The 21,903-nt window shown below is 35.4% G+C and overlaps 1 protein-coding gene across 1 annotated transcript in view; it reads left to right on the top strand.

The window, feature by feature from the left end:
* Positions 1 to 21,903, top strand: part of LOC122810500 (high choriolytic enzyme 1-like) — a 311,099-nt gene that overhangs the window by 176,959 nt on the left and 112,237 nt on the right. The window contains exons 9-10 of the mRNA XM_044082081.1: positions 4,077 to 4,192; positions 16,878 to 17,097. Coding sequence (XP_043938016.1) covers positions 4,077 to 4,192; positions 16,878 to 17,097 — 336 coding nt within the window. The remainder of the gene's footprint in view (positions 1 to 4,076; positions 4,193 to 16,877; positions 17,098 to 21,903) is intronic.

The raw sequence follows: 21,903 nt of genomic DNA, 5'->3' as shown, positions 1-21,903 counted from the left end.
ACCTAAACCCTGTGTCTACTAATAATGTTCTATTATTCCCATGTTAAAATTCAAAGCTACTTGAAACTCAGCAAACCATGTTGTTGTTGTCTTTCGGCTTTTCCCGGTTAGGGGTCGCCACAGCGGAACTCCAGTCCGCTAATGTTTGGCAGTAGATTTTAACAAACGCCAAGGTGCCAGCTCGACATTCAATTCAACGAAGGCACGCCCATTTACGCATGTCTTTCGAATGCCCACACAACTGTGGGGAGGACATGCAGACTCCACACAGAAGGCACAACAAGCACTCCAGCCGAGAAATGAACGGGAGAACCTCTTGCTGTGAGGCAACAACCCTACCGCTGCACCACCACTCAGCTCACCATGTAAAATAGCATGTATGTTCTGGTGTCTGATAGAGTGGGTGTGTTGAGTGCTAGATAAGCTGTGTGTGTGTGTGTGTGTGTGTGTGTGTGTGTGTGTGTGTGTGTGTGTGTGTGTGTGTGTGTGTGTGTGTGTGTTTATGCATGCGCACCATGTGTGCCTATGTGACTATGCATATGTTTATTATGAATGTGTTTCCTGATCAGTAAATTAGCTGCATTTTTTTGTTTTTTATTTATCTGTTTATTTATTTTTTGATTAAGTGGCTGCCAGCTAGTTTGCTGTCAATATTGAGATCCACATCCCTTCTTCTATACTCTGGGAGTGTCCTATTCCATTAATCATGCAAAGCATTGTATATGACTTTGCTGTCTCACTCGATATAATGATAAATATACTGAAGTATTAAAATATATATTTCAACAGTGTGAGATGGTGTCTAAAAAGGAAATATTAAAATATGTATTTAAACAGCATTAAGTACCATCCAAAAACTGAAGTATTAATATACATAGCATTAAGTAACATCTAAAAACAGAAGTATTAAAATATATATTTCAGTACTTGCAATACTGAAATATATATCTCAGCAATATGCAACACCATTTGAAAACTAAAGTATTAAAATACATATTTCTGCACTGTAAGATAGCATCTGAAAACAGAAGCATTAAAATATATATTTCTGTAGTGTTGGATAACATCTGAAAACTGAAGTATTAAGAAATATATTTCAGCATGTTCTAGAGACCTAGGAGGAGGAAGAAGACCCAAGTACAATCCAAGCACCAATACTTGATTATCAGCCTGTGTGATTCTTAGAGCTATCATGGAGGAGGCAACTTGCTAGGTACATCTTTCTTGAGTACTGATGGAGGCCAGGGCACAAAGAAGATTGCTAGGCTGGAACAGGTGGGATAGCTAGAGACAGGTGGCTTTCTAGGCCCCAAGGGACTCTTACAGGCCATGCCTCATGACACACCCAGCCTACATTGGCGATTTGAACATACTGAGTATGAAGATATGGGTGAAGGCTGCCAGCCTAGCCAGATAGAATTTTGGAGATAATTCTGTCATCTGTAAATATTAATGTAAGCCACAGGCTTGTTGTCTTAAATGGTAAAAATAGAGTTACATGTGGAACTGAAAAAATGTAACAGTACACTCTGCTTGCAGAAAGCTGACCAAGTAAAGCATGTTGTGAGCCTTTGATCTAAAGTCAGCTCCAGCCTGTCTAGATGAATACATTCTTTCTATTGTTTTAACCAAGAGTTAAATTGCTAGATTTAAACATGTAAATGTATTTTTATTGCTCTGCTTCCTGACCAGCTGCAAGATAACACAAGGAGATATTAAGAATGTAAATGTAGTTTCTGTTAGCCTGGGAACCCAGGGAAGTTTGAAGAATGATGTAATGGGAACCAGGAATGTGATTTTAAAAACAGAGAGAATTAGAGGGCATGAAGCATTTTTGTCTTTACCATCCAACTCATGAACACTGTGCCTGTGTTTTATATGTAAGTTATCTTAGAAATAGCTAGAAACTAGTAAGTTTAGACTAAGAGAAAACACAAGTCTAATTGTTTTCCTGTGATGTCAGAATTGTACTACTGAAGTATTTCTCTGTGATCTCTGAACTCTTGACTAGCACTGTGTAGTAAGAAGTATTGTCTTGTATTTTTATTATTTATTATTAAATATTTTAAAACCTTTCAACTGTGGTTGTTTTGTGTATAGATAAGTTAAGCTCTGAGTACATTGCATGTATATAGGGATCCTGTACCAAGTCACTCTAATAAGCCTTGACTGTTTAGTTATACTATCACTTGGATAATAATGTTGTGCAGTAATAATTGGACACCCTTTTAAGGGCCTTTGAGTAGCTGATAAATATTAGCTCGGTGGTGGCAGTGATTTCTACCATATAGTCTGGGTAAAAGAGGCAGAGCTGAAGAACCTGTGCCAACCTTTCCCAGAAGTGTCTGTATGGTTGTATAAACTCTTATCTCAAAGTGTGTGTGTGTCAGCTACTTGGGCAGGGACATGAAGCACTGGTTGGACAGAGAAGGTGCTGGAGATTTTAGCTTGTTCAACCGACTGAGATATGGACCCTATAGCTGTGCCAGTGGGAAGTCTTATTGGGAACCTGGAGAGCAAGGGAGTGACCAGCCCCAGACTGAATGTGATCTCTGTGTGCTCTTAAAGGAAATTGCACTTTACTGTGTGTGTTATCCTTTCCTCTTATATGAGACACCCCTCACTGGTGTTAGTAGTGAGGATTGAGGTTCCTTGATTGCTGGGCCAGGGCACGGGCATCACACTGAGGAAGAGGAAGTACTTAGAAAATCCTATCACATTTGTGATGCTGCCAGCATATAGTTCAGCAGTAAAAGACAGCATTTGAAAACAGAAATATTAACAGATATATATGCATCTATCTATCTATATATATATATATATATATATATATATATATATATATATATATATATATATATATATATATATATATATATATATATGTATATTCACTTTATGATCTCAAAATACTGAAACATCGAATTTTAATATATCAAGACTATGAATCTTCAAAATACCGAAACCCCAAAACTGTGAAAGTAAAAATTGCTAAGCTAAACACACCATACACCACATTCCCCACATTACAAAAAAAAAAAAAAAAAACCATCCACAAACATAACACAAATTAACAAACCTACACTACAAATAAGCAGGGGGGCAAGCCCCACATCCCCGCTACTTCTATATGCTAACTCCAAGATCACACCAAACAGAAAAAAGCAGTAAACTCACAACCAGACATTCTGCAGTCCCTCGCACACGCACATCACATATATACAAACACCAACACTTTCAACACTTAAACACTCATACTTTTACCTGCCTACCCGAACCCAAATGTACAACTTCCAAAAACACTCACATACCTACCCAAAACCCTTACAAAATACTCACTTACCTTAAATTCCACCTAAATACACACACCAAACTGGACACCATCCACAAAATACATTCCACGTCACATACCGTAAAACCATAACCGCGAATTCGACATATCTGGATTTGCGGTTATGCACTTTTGCTATTTTGAACATTCGACTTTATAGTCTTGAAATAAGGAAATTTGATATTTCAGTATTTCGAGATTATAAAGTGAATCCATATACATATTTTATATATAAATCTTGGATTTTAAAATAGTATTTAAAAATTGAAGTATTAATAGCTTATCTATAGCTGTCTCTCTCTCTCTCTCTATATATATATATATATATATATACAGACACACACATACATATATGTATATATATATATATATATATATATATATATATATATAACTTTACATATTTTATACAAGATAAAACAACATCTAAAAAATATTAAGATATATATCTCAGCAGTGAAAGACAGCATCTGAATTCAGGATGAATGAGAAGTTATTGCCTCCAATTTTGTTCTGTTATATTTACTGTTATTTATGCCATATTATGCATTGCCGATTTATATTAGCAAATTTATTTATACAATATTATGCATTGTCGGTTTATATTAGCGAATTTATTTGTACCATATTATGCATCAACAATTTATATTGCCAAATTTATTTATACCATATTATGCATTGTCGATTTGTATTAGCGAATTTGTGCAATTGCAGTACTGCTAACAGTTTCTTCATTCTTTCCCAGATATCTGCAGTAGTCTGTTGCCTAATCCAAGTGGAAACTTCAGCTCTGCTGATTCCTTTTCCAATTATCCAAACAATGTCTCCTGTGTTTGGCTTATTAGAATTCCAATGGACAGGGTAAGCTTTGTCTTTGTCCTAAAACACTATACCATTACTGTTGGTCATCTTATACCGTTTGTGCTTGTCATGTGTATTTTCTTTTCTTTTTGTTTTTGAGGGTAGTTTAAGATTTATATTTCCATTTCTATAATAAGTGAGATCCATGTTCAAATGTCAAAGCAAGGTGAGATCCTCAATAATGTATGGTTATTTTATCTTATGCTAATTAACTCTTACATGTATTTATTCATTGTTCATCTATTTGTTTACTTATTCTTTAATATGCTAGTTATGTGAACTGGTGATTTTCAGACCATTGCACTCATGTCCAGGACCAGAAGAGCAAGGATAAATGTAATTTACATGGAAGGTTTAAGGTAGATAATCATCATGCATTTAGGAGCTACAAGTAAACTGCAGCACCTTAGAAAAATCCATGTAAATAGTGAAAGAATTTGCAAGTTCCACAAAGACAGTGGCAAGGAATCAAGAGTGAGACCCGATCCCTGAAGCTATGAAGCAGAACAGATTATTAAAAAAATATTCACAGCTGTTCAAAAACATCAGTTTTTGTCAGCAGATGTTATAAATGTATTACATTATAAATAAGGATACATTTCAGACAGTAAATTCTGACTGTTTTTTTAATGACAGCTTACTAATATGCATGCTGTTACAGTCTCATGCACAGGACCACAGTGTTTGGAAAGAGGTAATATAAAACAGAAGCCCTGAAGCAATTGAACCATAGTAAACACAATGCGGTACCATCTTCCCGGTGATCCCTTACGGGCTTCCATCGTGGGGGGCCCTGCCTTACCCCCCTCACCCAGGCAGCAGCTCTCCATGTTAGATGGTGTTGCCTTCTTTTTAGTAACACCTTGATGCATGTTTCCTTTCTCTTAGCCTCATCACATTATAGATCATTACTCATTGGTGCATATTCATGTCCCCGCGGTCGAGTGGCCTCCGAAAGACATGCGTGAATGGATGTGCCTTCGCTGAAGGTTGGTCGTCGGGCTGGCAACTCGCCACCATAAAAAAAAATTGACTGCCAATTATTAGCGGACCGGAGTTCCGCTGTGGCAACCCCTAACCAGGAAAAGCCGAAAAAGACAAACAAACTCATTGGCGCATATTCTACTACATTTTTATGGACCAAAGCTATTTTTAACAATCTCTTAAGTAAGTAGTCATTAAACAATGTTTATTTGCATCATTGCCTGCAAAATTCTATATAAATCTTTTAAATGAAAATATATCCAGGATCAATGTCACCTTTCAGGTATGCTAGCAGTCTTTATAATGTTTTTTTTTTCAATAAAACATTATTAGTATTCAGTATTTACCTAACCAGAGACAGCCTAGCAATATCTGCATTATATTGTGGAATGGGCGTTTCATACCTCTGTTCTTTAGAAGAAGAGGTCTTAAGAATATTGGCCAAACTAGTGTGAAATGCATTCATGTAGTCTAGCAAACAGAAGGAAGAGAATGATGTTGTTTTCCAGAATTAAAAGAGGGGGCAGCAACAAGAACCAGACACCCTATCTAAAAGCAGGAGAAATAGATTGTCAAATAAAAGAGGAATGGCTATAAAACAGGTTGGAAAGGATGAGTGAAATGTTTAAGGAGATGGCATTAAACATTTTAGCAATGCTTATTTGGCAAGCCAAGGAAGCCCTTCAGAAACAAAGTTCTAGTGAATGAAAGCTCGGCAAAAATAAATTTGTCAGATACCTTGGAAAATGCAAGCAGAATTAACACATTTAAAAGAGAAGGAAAACTTGATATGAGTTGCAAATCAGGAGAAACTCCTTTACCACCATGGATCCAAGAGTAACAAGTCAGAACCCTAACATGAGAAGTTAGAAAAGCAATAATTGCAAGCAAAAGAAAAGAGAAAAGAATACAGGAAAAAAGGAGAACATTTTTCCGTTGTGAATACTTGAGTCAAAAAGTCCATATGACCTACATCCCTTGTTGTTAAAAGTGTTAACAAAGTGCTCAGTGAATTTATTCTATACCAAATGATATGACACCAAAACTATGTAGTTTGTCAGATCAGAACCATTTGAATTTGGCAGGATTTAGATAGCAAACAGATACCAACACATCACTCTATAATACATTTATTTAACAAATCACATCTTGCTACATTACCTTTCACTTTTTAAGTAACAAGTAAACTTTCAATAAACTTTTTCCTTTTTATTCTCAGTACCAAAACAGTTATATTAAAATAACTCATTAGCCATTATCATTTTATTCCCCATAATCTCACATAATGTTGTTCTCATTAACTCATCAACCTGTGCCATGTTATTCCACATAACCTCAGATAATGTTGGTCTCATTAACCAGTGCCATGTTATTCCACATAACCTCACATGATGTCTGCACGAACTTGTCAACCAATGCCATGTTGTTGCATATAACCTCACATGATGTTGCTCGCATTAACCTATACACCATCGCCATGTTATTCCACATAAGCACTCATAATGTTGTTCTCATTAACTCATCAGCCAGTGCCATGTTATTCCACATAACTTCACATATTGTTTATATTAACTCATCACCCATCACCATGTTAGTCCACATAACTTCACATAATGTTGTTCTCATTAAATCATGAACCAGTACCATTTTATTCCACGTAACTTCATATAATGTTCTTCTCACGAACTTATCAACAAGTGCCATGTTACTCCACATTACCTTACATGATGTTCGCATGAACTCATCATTTAGTGCCATGTTATTCCACATAGCTTCCCATAATGTTTTTCACATGAACTCAAACAGTGCTGTGTTATTCCACATAACCTCACATGATGTTGCATGCTGAACTCATAGAGTCCCATGTTATTCCACATAACCTCACATGATGTCTCTTGCATTAACCTATCAAACAGTGCCATAATATTCCACATAACCTCACATAATGTTATCATTAACTCATCATCCACTGCTTTGTTAGTCTCCATAATGTCACTTAATGTTGCTCTCATTAACCCATTAACCAGTACCATTTTATTCTATGTAACCTCACATAATGTCCTTCTTACTAAATTATCAGTGGATGCAATGTTACTCCACATACCCTCACAAAATGTTGTTCACTTTAACTCAATCATCACCATTTTATTCCACATAACCTCACATAATGTTGTTCTCCCTAACTCATCAAATGCCGTGTTATTCCACATAACCTCACATAATGCTGTTCTCACTAACGTATCAACAAATGCTATGATTTCCCCATAACCTCACAAAATGTTGTTCTCACTAACTCCTTAGCCATTGCAAAGTTATTCCACATAATCTCACATAATGTTGTTCTCACTAACTTATTAACAAGTGTCACGTTATTCCACACAATTTCACATAGGTTCATAGCTTCATAGGTAAGTTCTAGGCTAGCTGTCTTTGCAGACCATTTTAACCCTAGCCAATTTCCCTTTCAGAAGTGATAAACTAACCCTGTACCTAGAGTCTATCAGGTAAACAGCTTAACCATGGAGTTGTTCTCTCTAACTCATCAACCAATGCCATGTTATTCCACATAACCTCACATAACATTGTTCATATTAACTCATTAATCATCACCGTGTTCGTCCACATAACTTCACATAATGTTGTTCACATTAACTCAACCGTCACCATGTTATTCCACATAACCTCACATAATGTTGTTCACATGTGATAAATTAACCCTGAACCTTGAATCTATGAGGTAAACAGCTTAGGGTCTATATTAGATCACCGAGCGCTTAAAAAAGTGAACAGTGATTAATCAACCCTATGTAAGCAAAAGCTTACAATTTCAAACTGTCAGAACAGCGATTTTTTTTCCTAGGGAAAAAATCGCTGTTCCAACAACAACCAAAACCAAAAAAAATACTTTAAACATTACATTAAGTGGGGGGCTTCACCCCCCACACCCCCCTACTTAAATATACCAACTCCGAAACCGCAGTACAGTGCCAAAAATGGCAAAGTAACAAAGCAGCCAAGCAAATTCTTTCCCTGGGAAAGAATTCGCTTAGAAGCTGCTTCGATATTTTGCCGTTTCAGGCTTTTGAGTTCGACCAAGACACATTCAAAAGAATGCATCATTGATCTTCTAATAGGGAACCAACAGCTTAACCATGGAGTTGTTCTCTTTAACTCATCATCCACTCTCATGTTCTTTCACACATCCTCATATGATGTTGCTCGCATTAATCCATCAATAAGTGTCATGTTATTGCACACACCATCACACAATGTTGGTCTCATTAACTCATCAAACACTGCCACATTATTCCACATAGCTTCACACAACATTGTTCTCATTAATACTTCAACCAATGCCATGTTATTCTACCTACTCTCACATAGGTTCATAGGTACATAGGTTGGTACTAGGCTATTGGCCCTAGCACCTATATAAGCCTAGCCAAAAAGGTACCCTGGCTTCGCCACCCAAGAAAATAATTTTCCTATGCCCCTGTCGAGCAGAGCCACAGAAGTGATCCTTTGGGTGAATTTCCTATCTCCCATCCAATCATCAAGATTTTTCTTGAAGAGTGCTAATGAGGAGCTTTGTTTGATATAGATAGGTAGGTAGCTTGTTCCAGAGTATGGCAAGTCTCTGTGACAGGAATCTATCCCTCCAGCATGTTCTGTTGATTGTGGTGACAAGTTTTGGGTCCCTAGAGTGTGTAGCTCGAAGTGATTGGGATTTCTTTAGGTGTAGCATGTCCAACAGCTCTGGATTTAACATGGCTTTGCATGTTAGGCAGAGATCACCTCGGAGTAGGTGATATGCTACAGAGTAAAGCTGGAGTTTTTTTAGATGGTCTGCGTAGGGCATCTGTTTGAGGCTGGTAATCCTCTTTGTGAAGTATTTCTATGGCCTTTCTAGTTGTTGTAGATGTCTTGTGAGGTATGTACCAAAAGGGGCATTGTACTCTATAATGGGTCTAATGAGTGAAGAGTAGAGTGGAACAATTAACTCTTTTTCCTGGATGAGAAACCGGTTGTGATGAGGTGTGCCATGTAGAAGGATTTCCTGACTACTGTGGTGCTGTGATTATCAAAGGAGAGACTACTGTCCACCTGTGTCCCAAGGTCTCTTATCACACTTTTGGTGTTAAGTAGACTACCGCCTATGTGGTAGTTCATGGGTACTGAGTTTTTACCAAAAGGGATGACAATGCACTTTTTGGCATTGAGCTTGAGGCCATGACTTTGACACCAGGCATCTGTCTCAGTGAGGCCCTTTTGTAGGATGTCCACATCATTAGGAGTTTCAATTATGGCTCCTAGTTTGCAGTCATCTGCAAACTTTGTTAGCCAAAGACCTTCTGTGTTAGCCTGTACTTCTGAGAAGTAGATACCAAACAGGAGAGGACCCAGGACTGAACCCTGTGGTACTCCACTTGTCACTGGTCTGAAGTCGGATTTGGAGTCTGCTACTTTGACAGTGTGGGTTCTGTCATTGAGCCACTTGGCAACCCATCTTGTGACATAGGGATTTATACCTAGTTTAGTGAGTTTATCTATAATTCCAGAGTAGGGGATAGTGTCAAAAGCCTTGGCGAGATCAAATAGGCACCTTACCCTCATCTACAGCTTTGGTGACCAGTAGTTCCCGGGGTCCGTGGTGGCTTCCCCTTTGTGGAGTGGGGTAACCATCACTGTGCGCCATTCAGTGGAATAATAATAATAATAATAGTAATAATAATAATAATAATAATAATAATAATATTTTTCTCATTGACTCATCCGCATTTTATTCCAGATAACTGCAAATAGATTCATAGCTTCTTAGATAAGTACTAGGTAGATGTCTTTGGCTAGGGTTAAAATGGACTGCAATTTTCCTTTCAGAGGTGATAAACTAACCCTGTATCTTGAGTCTGAGAGGTAAACAACTTAACCATGGACTTGTTCTCTATATCTCATCAACCAGTGCCATGTTCTTCCACATATCCTCACATAATGCTGCTTGCATTAACACCTCAACCAGTGCCATGTTATTCACATAACCTCACATGATATTGTTCACCTGAACTCAACAACCAGTGCCATGTTATTCCACATAACCTCACATGATGTTGTTCCAATGAACCCATCCACCAGTGCCATGTTATTCCACATAACCTCACATGTTGCTCGCATCAATTCTTCTCCAATGTCATATTATTCCATATAAATCTCAAATGATGTTACTTGCATGAACTCATCAGCCATTACTGTGTTATTCCACGTAAACTCACATGATGCTGATGGCATGAACTCAGCCAGTGCCATGTTATTCCATGTAACCTCACATGATGTTGCACACATGAATTCATCAATGGCTACCATGTTATTTCACATAGCCTCACATGATGTTGCCCTCATTAACTGTCTACCATCATCATATTATTCCACATAACTTCACATAATGTTTTTCATATTAACTCATCATCCAGTGCCATGTTAGTCCATATAACCTCAAATAATATTGTTCTCATTAACTAGTACTATTGTATGCCACATAACCTCACATAACGTTCTTCTCACTAACTTATCAACAAGTGCCATGTTACTCCACATAACCTGGCATAATGCTGTTCATATGAAATGATCAACCATCACCATTTTATTCCATATACTCTCACATAATGTTGTTCTCTGGAACACATCAGCCAGGGCAATGTTATTCCACATAGCTTCACATGATGTTGCTCACATTAACCCATCAATCAGTGTCATGTCATTCCACATGACCTCACATAACATTGCACTCATAAATTTATTAGCAAGTGCCATGTTTTTTCACATAACCTCACATTCATGTTCTCATTAACTCAAGTACCATGTCATTCCATATAACCTTACATAATGTTGTTCTCACTCTTCAACCAGTGCCATGATATTTCACATAACCTCATATGAAGTTGTTCTCATGAACTCATCAACAAGTGCCATATTATTCTACATTCCCTCACATGATGTTGTCTTAAGCTCATCACCCAGTGGCATGTTATTCCACATTAAATAAAAAAACACCAAAAAAAGAGAATTATAAAAAAACAACCAATCACGAATTAAACAAAAGTGATTTATTAACACCCTTAGTGTTTTGGCCCAAAAAGCCTTCAAAGAGTAAGAAACACATCACACTAGTTCACTTAAATACTAAAACATAGTTGAATAATTAAGAAACAATTATTTAATCACATACTTCCAATTGCATTCCTTGTTTAGGCCATATGGCTCTAAGGTATTATACTTTAAAATAAGTAACGTGCAATAATTTATCTTTATCATCAACACATTCCCCAGTAGATCCCCTTAAATAATATGGATTAGCTGCATGGAAAGTTTTAAGGTGTGCACCCAAAGGACTTTCTTTTTAATATATCTAATATGTTCCTGCAAACATATTTTAAAAGATCTACAAATCTCGCCTATATAAAACAATTTACAAGTACTTTTCAACACATATACAATGTCTAAAGCATCACAAGTGTAATTTCCATTTAGATAAAATTTAATCCCATTAAAGACAGAAAATATATTTACAATATATTTACAGATAGAGCATTTATTACAAGCAAATATGCCCATAATAAAAGGTATATTGTTATGCAAGCAGGATTTGGTGGAATAAAACTTTTGTGTGCCACCATATCTGCCAAGTTTCTTCCTCTTTTATAAGATATGTGCATATTATTTTGTAATAAATTCAACAAATTTTATCCCTTAACATAGGCCAATAATACCTTACTTCTTTGACTATTTGTTCAGTCAAAATGTTGTATGTAGTAACAAAATAAGTCTCTTTACCCTTATTGATGTTACTTTTACATAAATTCTTTACATCTTTTTTCACAAGAATTATTACAATGATTTCCATCTAAAAATCTGTACCATAATATTTATTTAAAACTTTACACCTAGAATTTTCCACCATTTCTCTACTATATCCCTCTTTAATAAACATCTCTGTCATTTTACATATTTCTTTATAAAAATGCTATCTAAACTACATGATTTTTCTAGCCATAAAAATTCATCAAATGGTAACATAGACATTAAATGTGGGGATGGCAGCTAGTGCCATATAACAGCAAATTAAAATTATCAAACTTCCTATGAATTGTAGTACAAATCCTTTCATATATATTTCCCAACAAACTTATGTCTAAAAAAGCTACCTGCCTACCAATATGAACTCCATCAAATTCTATACCAAAACTATTCACCTGTATATCCTGAATAAAGCTTTGGACATCATTAATACCCCATCACATAAAACTATTAAATCATCTATCTATTGGAAAAACTTAACTATGTGAGATTTAAAAAAATAATGGCCATATATATTATCAATCTCAAACTTAGCCATAACAATATTCGCATGCATGGGGGCAAATGATGCCCCCATGGCTGTACCTTGCATTTGGTGGAAAAATTCTCCATTTAACGTAAAATTATTATTCTGAAGGCAAAAATAGACTAATTCAATAAAATAATGTGACATCAGATACAATTATCTACCAAGTCCAAAAAGTTCACGTTTCAGAATATGTAACCGAGGTAAAACAGTCCTATGGAGAATAAATTCAAAACCAAAGAATCAGCAGACCAAATAGGCTCCTCATCAACATTAATGCCATTTCATTTTTTTTTTTTATTATCTGTGCTGTAAAAGACATTTTTGTTCTTTTGTCCTCAATCAATTCTACCCCTTTTCTTACCCTGTTGATGTCCTGAAGGAGTTTCACTCTGAAAATGTTTAGCACGTTCCCCAGGACATTGGGCTACAGGTAGTGGTGGATACTCTCCTTCATCTTCACTCTCTCCTTCTGGGGTGGCCTCCATTTCATCCGATGTTGCAAAAGAAATGAAAGTAGCATCATAATCTCCCTTTCCTATGCGTGATGATGTCACAGTCTTTGCTCTGAGTTTCCTTAGCAAAGCTCTACATGTTAATAAATCACATTTGTTTCGTTCATGGTCGGTTGTTTTTTTATGTTGTTCCACATTTCCTCACATGATGTTGTTCTCATGAACTCATTAATCAGTGCCATGTTATTCCACATGACCTCACATAATGTTGTTCTCATTAAGTCATTAACCATTGCCATGTTATTGCACGTAACCAAACATAATATTGTTCTCAAAGCAGTGCCATGTTATTCCACTTAAGTCACATGATGTTGTTCTCATTAACCAGTGCCATATTATTCCAGATAACCTCACATGATGTTGCCACGTTATTCCACATAACCTCACATAATGTTCTTCTCATTAACTCATTAACCAGTGCCATATTATTTCACATAATCTCACATGATGTTGTTGCCACACTAACCTTACATAATGTTGTTCTCATTAACCAGTGCCACATTATTTCACATAATATTGTCCTCATTTAATGTGGCTGCACTGCTTATTCTACATTAATTTGCTCTCCTTGTGTTTTACATTATCTGTTTCATTCATTTGAGTGTACATCATAACAGAGTGGTAACAAATACTAGCACTGCATGATGTTAGGTGTACACATATATGGAACACATATCCTCTAGTTCATGTAGTGTATGTGTAAATGCAACAAGGTAAAGTCATTTTCTTTTTGTAAAATGAGTAATCACTTTCCCACTGTATTCCTCCCAACTGTCCCTTAGTTTGTTATTCTCACTCACAGCTCATGGCACTTTAGGGAGCAAGTGATCAGTAAGAGGCAGTATAAAGCCTGCCTCACTTTTCTTTATTTATATAGTTTATTTACTGTGGTAGTACATTGATTTCAATAGACCTTTTGTGCAATCTGGGTGAAGAAATTCACAAAAAACAAAGCAAATTCATAAACTTGAAATAATCACAGAAGGTAGAGTATACAATTAACAATTGAAACATTATGTAAATATTATTAGCAGAGTAAAAAATATGTGAATACATTTTAGTAGTAAATATAGGTTCATAGGTTGGTACTGAGCTATCTACCCGAAGGCATATATTAGCCCAGCCACATTGTGCGGTATTCACCGCCCCTTTAGTAGTTCCCTAGACCCTTGTACTAGCAGCTAGTACCCTTGGCCCCTATCTAGTAGTGCTGTTGGTGTGATCCCCGGTGTGAACTTTCTGTTACATATGAGAGGGAAGCAGCAGGGTAGAACAAATAGTTGAAGTTAAGCAGATGGAGTTTTAATTTTTCTTTAAAGTGGGATGGGTGAATGGTGGAGCATCTGTCTCTAGGAAGTTTGATCCAAGTTTGGGCAATGGAGTATTTATATAAGAGTTTGCCTACTGCTTTTTTTAGTTGGTAGGTGTATAGCAGTAGCTGATTTGAGGTATGAAGAATACGAGGATGTATGTAAATAGAGATGAAAGAAAGAGAGCGCAGGACAAGATGAAGGTTTATAGAGAATGAAGTGTAACATTTGAAGTTGTGATAGCAACAGCAGGTGGGCAAAATCGTGACCTTCCCTTATCATACTTTCTTTCTGTCTGTATGGTTGGCCTTTGATACAGGCCAGGCAACCTGTACAGCTGCCAGAATTGCCATTCAGCCAGGCGTGCTTTTTTACCATGAGAAAAAAGTGGGAAAAGTGCCCCTTTTGAGAGAAGAGCAGTACACTCTAAAGAAAGCAGTACACATTGGCAACATTACAAGTTATCTGCTCACTCCAACCTAACCTGATTAAAGCAGTGAGTCATGGAACATTTGAACCCTGAGAGTTCTGTGATTCATTACCTAGATTGCAGTGAGTGGCACTGAGTAGAAAGTCCAAAAACATTGGACACTGGAAGGTAATGGATACAGTGACACTACAAATACCTTAGGTGTCTGTAGACAGCACCATGAGGATCTGAATGCTGCAGTCAGGCTGCATCTATGTAAACAGGCAGGTTTGTATCAGGTATTTTTTAAGCACTGGCAGGGAAAAAACCAAATATTCATACCGTTGAACTGTTATCAGTTTCACAGTACCCTCAGTTTTTCTGTCATTTTCCATTTGCTCCTTTTAAAATGTATTTTCCCTCATAAATTGCTTTGAGCTGTAGTTACTAAATAATGATAGATTTGAGATTCACACTTTATATTTTTGACTTTATTAGAGGCATACTAATGGAGCTGTCTTACAAATGATTTTTTAATATGAGTTGAGCATCTGAGAAGTGTATGGATAAAGTAGATAAAATTGTTGGGGATGTCCATAGAGGAAAGTTATTAACTGTATGCTGTCATTTGTTCATTATCCTGGCTTTGCAGGACATATTTGATATGTTGAAGTAAAGTGGGTATCTAAGGCTTTTACAGATAAAACAGCGTATAATTCCTGAGGCTGTCGGTGGATGCAAACGACTGCTGTTATTCTAGCTTTGTCTAACTTATGTGGTTTGTATTAAATAACTTGGGATATTTTAATGTGTGAAAATTGTTTGTGAGTAGTTGAAATACTTTACATGTCCATCAGTTTTTCACAATCAGATGTCTGAAATGTTCACAGAAGTAGCTATAAGTACTGGTTGGTGATGCAGGCTTTCTGTGCATGAAAGCAACTGACTCTAGGCTGGCTTTGCAGGACTAGTATGCATTTGTATGAAGTAAGATGGACTATTATATTGTGATTGCTGTGTATTTGTGTGAAACAAACTTGAAGTGCATTGCTGTGACTGATATTATTAATTTGTTTTTACCACAGTCAGACATCTGAGGTGTACACAGTAAAGTGGCTATAATAGATAAGTATTACAGTCTTCTGCAGATAAAAGTGACCACCTTCACCTCATCAAAATTTCTTCCATTTTTTAATTATAATATTTCATCTGATGCCAAGATATTTTACATATTCATTCATTTTATTAAAATTAGTTGACATGTGTTAATACTGTAAATGAGTTAACTCTCAGCATTTTATCAAATAGCCAATGACTTTTTTTGCAAAATTTGCAGTTTCCAGACTTAAGACCTCATGAGAAGCCATCTAAAAGTTTATAACCCTCTTTTAGTGACTTCAAGCCATTTTCTTCAAACAATGACTCTCTATTATCATTGTGTTATATGTTCAAAGGGGGTTTGCTGACTTAATTTCTATAGGGAGTGTGACTGACTGGTGCTCACTCTTAATTATTCAGGTTATTTATTTATTTGTTTATTTATTTTAATTTAGTTCACTGGCTACGCAAAGCCCATTTTCAGCAGATGCTTGAGGAGAAAAGCTCCAACACTAATACACAGATTGTAATAACTTTCAATTGTAAAGAAAAGTAAGAATACCAATAGCAATGAGTTGGTACAAAAATGCAAATGACAAATGTTCATTGAAATGAAAGGGATATGGAATGAGTTGTTAAGATGTTGATAAACTCATAGAAAAGAAAGAGAGTGAGACATAGTTATAACAATTAGATAAAACAGTGAATCAGAAAGGAGTAAGAGTTTGTTTGCAAGCCTTTATGATTATCTGAATTTAGAAGTCATTAAAGAAATACAACTTCATATGGTAGCAGAAGCAAAATGACTGACAGATGAGGAAAAAAATAAACCAGTAAAAAAGTCATGACTGGGTGGATGAAAAGAGGAGAGTGCATACATTAGATAAGAAATTTTCAAAATCATTGGAATGCATGGCACATACAATTGCTTGAAAACTGAAAAGATCTGAATACTTTAAACATAAATCTAAAAAAGTCTCATATTCCCTTACAGATTTTCCTTGAATTTCAGTCTTTCGCTGTTTCATCTTCTGATACTTGCACCACTGAATATATACGCATTTATGATGGAAATAGTAAATCAGCTCCATTACTGTTGGAGACATACTGTGATAAAATGCTACCACCATCGGTATTATCCAGCAGTACCACAATGTTGGTAGAGTTTGTAGCCAGTAGCACCACATCAGGATTCAAAGCTTCCTACAGCACAGGTACTTTTTAATATACATATATAGAATATAGCTAGAATGTAAACTGATATGGTTATTGTCACCTTGCCATTTGGCTAATGATGTCCAAAATGTGATTTATTTCATATTTTATATTTTACTGCTACTTTTATCCTTTATTATTTCATATGACCAAGTTATATTTTCATATTTTGTTTGCCTTTTTGCAGTCTGTATTCCTTCCAGTGAAAGAAATGGACAAAAAACCTAAACTAAATATATAAGCTATATGTAACAGGAATGAAATGAAGTGTCTGGATAAAACTGTGTAGAAACTGAGTTTACACCTAAATTGGGAAGCCATAAAGTAACAAGATGATTTGAAACCTTGAACGTTTTTAGTTTTCCTTTAATTTTCTGCTATCCATTACTCATTGCATATGTAGAACCAGGGTCTACTATGTTTTAACAGTATATGTTGGTTTCATCAAAAGGGAGTTAAGTCAACATCTGTTTAATCAAGCACATTTGGTCAGCTATACAGATGATCAACAGGTAAGTGTGATTAACAATACCCAGTTAGGGGAATATTGTCTTTCCCTAGATTGTGCAATCCCAGAGTTAGTATATAAAATTAGCAAGGGGTATGAAGAGTGTATGATCATTTGCCTGACAACGAAAAAAAGGGTATTTTTTTTTTGTTTGTTTTGTTTTTAATATTTGCATGTGCAGAGATTGCTTCTCAGAGCATGCATAGTAAAACATTAATATTTCCATTTTCAAAGTTATGAGGTTTACCTTTCGGATACTGACATTCATGTTTTTGACCAAATGAAGGGAAACCATTTTAACAAATAATACTGAAAGCAAACTAGCAGGTGATGACATTTTGAAAAAAAAAAATATGCATTCTTTGTAAAAAAGTTTGCTCAAAACATAATTCCTGGGAATTCAAATGAACAATTTTACACTTGATCTCCAACATTTTACAGTGCATGATGGCCACAGTAGATAAAATAAAATGAGGATTCATCTGAATTATATTCTCCTCAGTGTGTCTGAGATCATTTCAGCCAACACATAATAACTTTATGAATAAGTGACTGATAATTCTAAAAATCACAAGTCATTATTTTAATGGCATTTCTTCCATAAAACATTAGAAAAAAGGGGGTGGAACCAGTGTAAACATAGTAAACAGGAATATAAAATAAAATAAAATAAATAACTTCCAAAAAGAATGGACAGACAACGTTGGAAAGGAATAAATATATTTAAAAACTTCACCAACACAACAACTTTACCAGCACAGAGCTTTCAGGTATAAGACCCTTCTTCAGTGTGATTAAAAAGATGCACTTCCTAAATCCATTGAACACATAAAAGTAAAGACACAGCCAACCAATTGCATGCATCAATGCATCAATCATTAGTTCTTAAGGCTAAAAAAATTCATAAAAGATTTTACTTCTTAAAATCAGCACATCATAATATCAAACAACTTAAATAATAATAATAATAATAACAGTTATTGTTGGAATTTATATGAACATTATATTCTCATCTGTTTTTCATTCAAAATAGGGTTAATACTAACAGCTGCATTAAGCCTTATAATCCATCTATATTCGGCTATTTCAAGTCTATTATTCATGTCATCCCCTCTAGTATTAGGCTGTATTACCTGAAATACTCTGAAGTTAAACTTATGTTCCTCCTAATATTTGAAACATGTTCTATAATTTTATCTTTAAATTTCCTGCTACATTTCCCTATATAAAATGCTGTACATGCTGAACATTTAACTAAATAAACAACATTTTCTGTTACACAAGTTGCAAAACAATTTCAAACTTATGTATGACAGGAAGTATAAAAAATGTATCCTTCAATATATACTTACAATTTGCACAATTTTGGCATGGAAAGGAGCCCTTTTTTAAACTTAGAGTTAGATCTTTTAATATTAGTTGCCTCTTTATAACAAAGCTGTTGCTTCAAGTTCCTCCTTTTTCTAAAAGAAAAATGTAGATCTTTACCAACACTCTTATTCAATTCTGGTTGTGCATTAAGAATGGTTCAATTATTCTTAAAAATTTTTAAACTCCATCAGTTCTATCATTAGAACTTGTAATATATCTCATAGGACCATTACTTTTTGCTGTGTTCAGGTTTTGTCTTAAATCTCCATTCTGCATAAAATATGGTCTTGTTAATTTATGTATTTCCGCCATCCACATAACTTTTTGTATCATTTAGCAAAACATAACTGTAACTTCTAGATTTAAACTCAGTGCATTTCTTTTATCTGCTCATAATAAATGTATTCATTAGTATTAAGTCTGCTCAACCTAAAATGTTGGCTCCTGATGATCCCTTTAAATATATGTTGTGGGTGCATGTTAGACCTGTGCAAGAATCTAATCACTTCCACATCCTTTTTAGTGTACACTTGCCTATATAATCTCATTCCCTATGCTGAAGCAAATATCTAGAAAGGTTATCTTTTATTTCGAATAATTTAGCTTAAAATGTAAAAATTCAGTAGTGGCACTGAGATAATAAACAAAATTCACCAAACCGGATTCATTGCCGATCCAAATCAAAAACACATCATCCACAAAACATGTATAGAAGGCAACATAAGAATTATATTCATTATCACCATTATAAATATGAGTGTTTTCCCAATGATTCAAAGCTAAATTTGCATATGTATTTGCGACAGAGGTCCCCATCGTACATCGTAACCCGAGATACCTGATGGTATAAATCTTGTTAAAATAAGAAGATGTTGCTGTTAAGTACATCTAATAAGGAACAGATAGTTTCTATTTCCCTTCCTGTAAAACCATCATACAATCTTTAAGAATTCTCTGAATGCATTTATGATATACTCATTGGGTTTGACAGTGAAAAGAGAGTTGATATCGAGGGTGACAAGATAAAATGGTATTAGATTCATACCATTGATATAATTTATCAAGAAAATCCAGTGTCCTTGATGTAGCTTTTGACTTTATTTAAATATGGACTTAAAATATGTTTAAGATAAAGGAAAATTGGCTCAGTAACCATCCCCTTTCCTGCGACAATAGGTCTCATGGATGGGTTATTTAAATCCTTACATATCTTAGAAAGTATATATATATATATATATATATATATATATATATATATATATATATAAAGGAGTTACGGGATTTGGGACAGATAAAAAAGAAATAAAAAATTCCAAACTAATATCATTACACAGCTGTAACTCATAAGTAAGATTGTTGACTTCATAAATAATATTATGTAGCACAGTGGGACCAGTTCTATTGAAAGTACTTTGATCCTTTAAAAAATTATTAATACAATTGACATAGACAATTATACCTAAAATCACAATTGCCCCACCCTTATCAGCCTGCTTTATCATGATGTCTGCATTATTTTGTAACATAAGTAAAGCATTATGTTCATCTATCGTTAAGTTATGCTTCCTAAAAAGTCTTTGGCCTGTATAAAATTCACAAATCTGTTTCATATACAGTGTCATGCCTTCTGTAGCAAAGAAAAGTCACTGTCAGTCAAAGTTAAAGCAAATACATTTACAACAATAAATTCCTTACTTGTCCCCTGTTGTTAGAGTGGCTACGTGTTTCTGCGCCATTGTAGTTTCTTCTTATTCCTTCTCCTCTTCCTTCCCCTCTGGATGGTGTTCTCTGTTTGACATCCACCCTCTCTGGTAATTGCAGCTTCAGTATAGTCTATATGTGCTGAAAATCCTCACCCAGCTCAGGAGGGTTACAAGAATTCCTTCCAATGGCTTCCTTAATTCCTGTATCTGAAGTTCTCTGATTGGCAGAGGCAACAGCTCCTGATAAACCAGGAAATACAAAATTCTGCTTCACTGTAGCATGATTAATAGGTCTAACTCCTCAATGACATCTATATCATACATGCAGTCTTTCCAAAAGTTATCGTTCCCCTTTTCCCTTTTAGGCCAAGAGAAAATATGTCCCTGCTGGAAATCATTTATATCATGATTTAACTAATACCTTGTCGTCTGCTCAAGCTTAACCCAAAGAAAACAAAATTATTACTCTTTTCACCTACACGTAAGTCGACTTTGTCAAACTTCTGTATTACAGCAACTGACAACACCATTATTTCTCCTGATTCCACAACTAAACTTCTCGGTGTTATTATCGATAATAATCTTAACTATGATTGTCAAATCAACAGTACAATAAAAGCAGTTAATAAGAAAATAGGATCCCTGTACAGGATAAAGCCCTTCCTCACATCTGAGGCTAGGACAACCTTAGCCCAATCACACCTTATCTCAACCCTTCTGTATGCTTCCCCTATTTACACTGATCTATCTAAAAGTAACCTTAAGAAACTTACTACATCTTACCATAATATTGCCAGATTTGCCACCTCATCCCAATTCAGAACCCACCACTGCCTAAACCTAAAACAACTACACTGGATGGAACTCCCTAACAAGCTCATTTTTCAACAACTTTTAATAGCACACAAAATTCTATACCAACCTTCTAAAACACCAGCTCTTTGTAACCTCTTGACTCCCTATATTAACCTAAAACAACTACGTTCCTCTGATAAACTACTTGTTAATATTACCAAAACAATTAATTCTGCAGGCAACTGCCTTTTCTCTAACTCAGTGGGTAAAATATGGAATAATCTTCCATCTGACATCTCCTCTTTGTCCACTCTTCCACTCTTTAAGAAACAACTATTAAGACATCTTAATAATTTCTGGATTTGCTCTTGTACCAACCCAGACTAACCAGTTTGCACCTTACTCTGCCATAAACCTTCCTTAACCAC

The sequence above is a fragment of the Protopterus annectens genome, chromosome 9.part0 (assembly GCF_019279795.1).
Source record: "Protopterus annectens isolate FY-2018-M chromosome 9.part0, PAN1.0, whole genome shotgun sequence".
NCBI lineage: Eukaryota > Metazoa > Chordata > Ceratodontiformes > Protopteridae > Protopterus > Protopterus annectens.
Note: the sequence above shows the minus strand (reverse complement) of the source record. Positions and strands in the feature narration are given on the sequence as shown.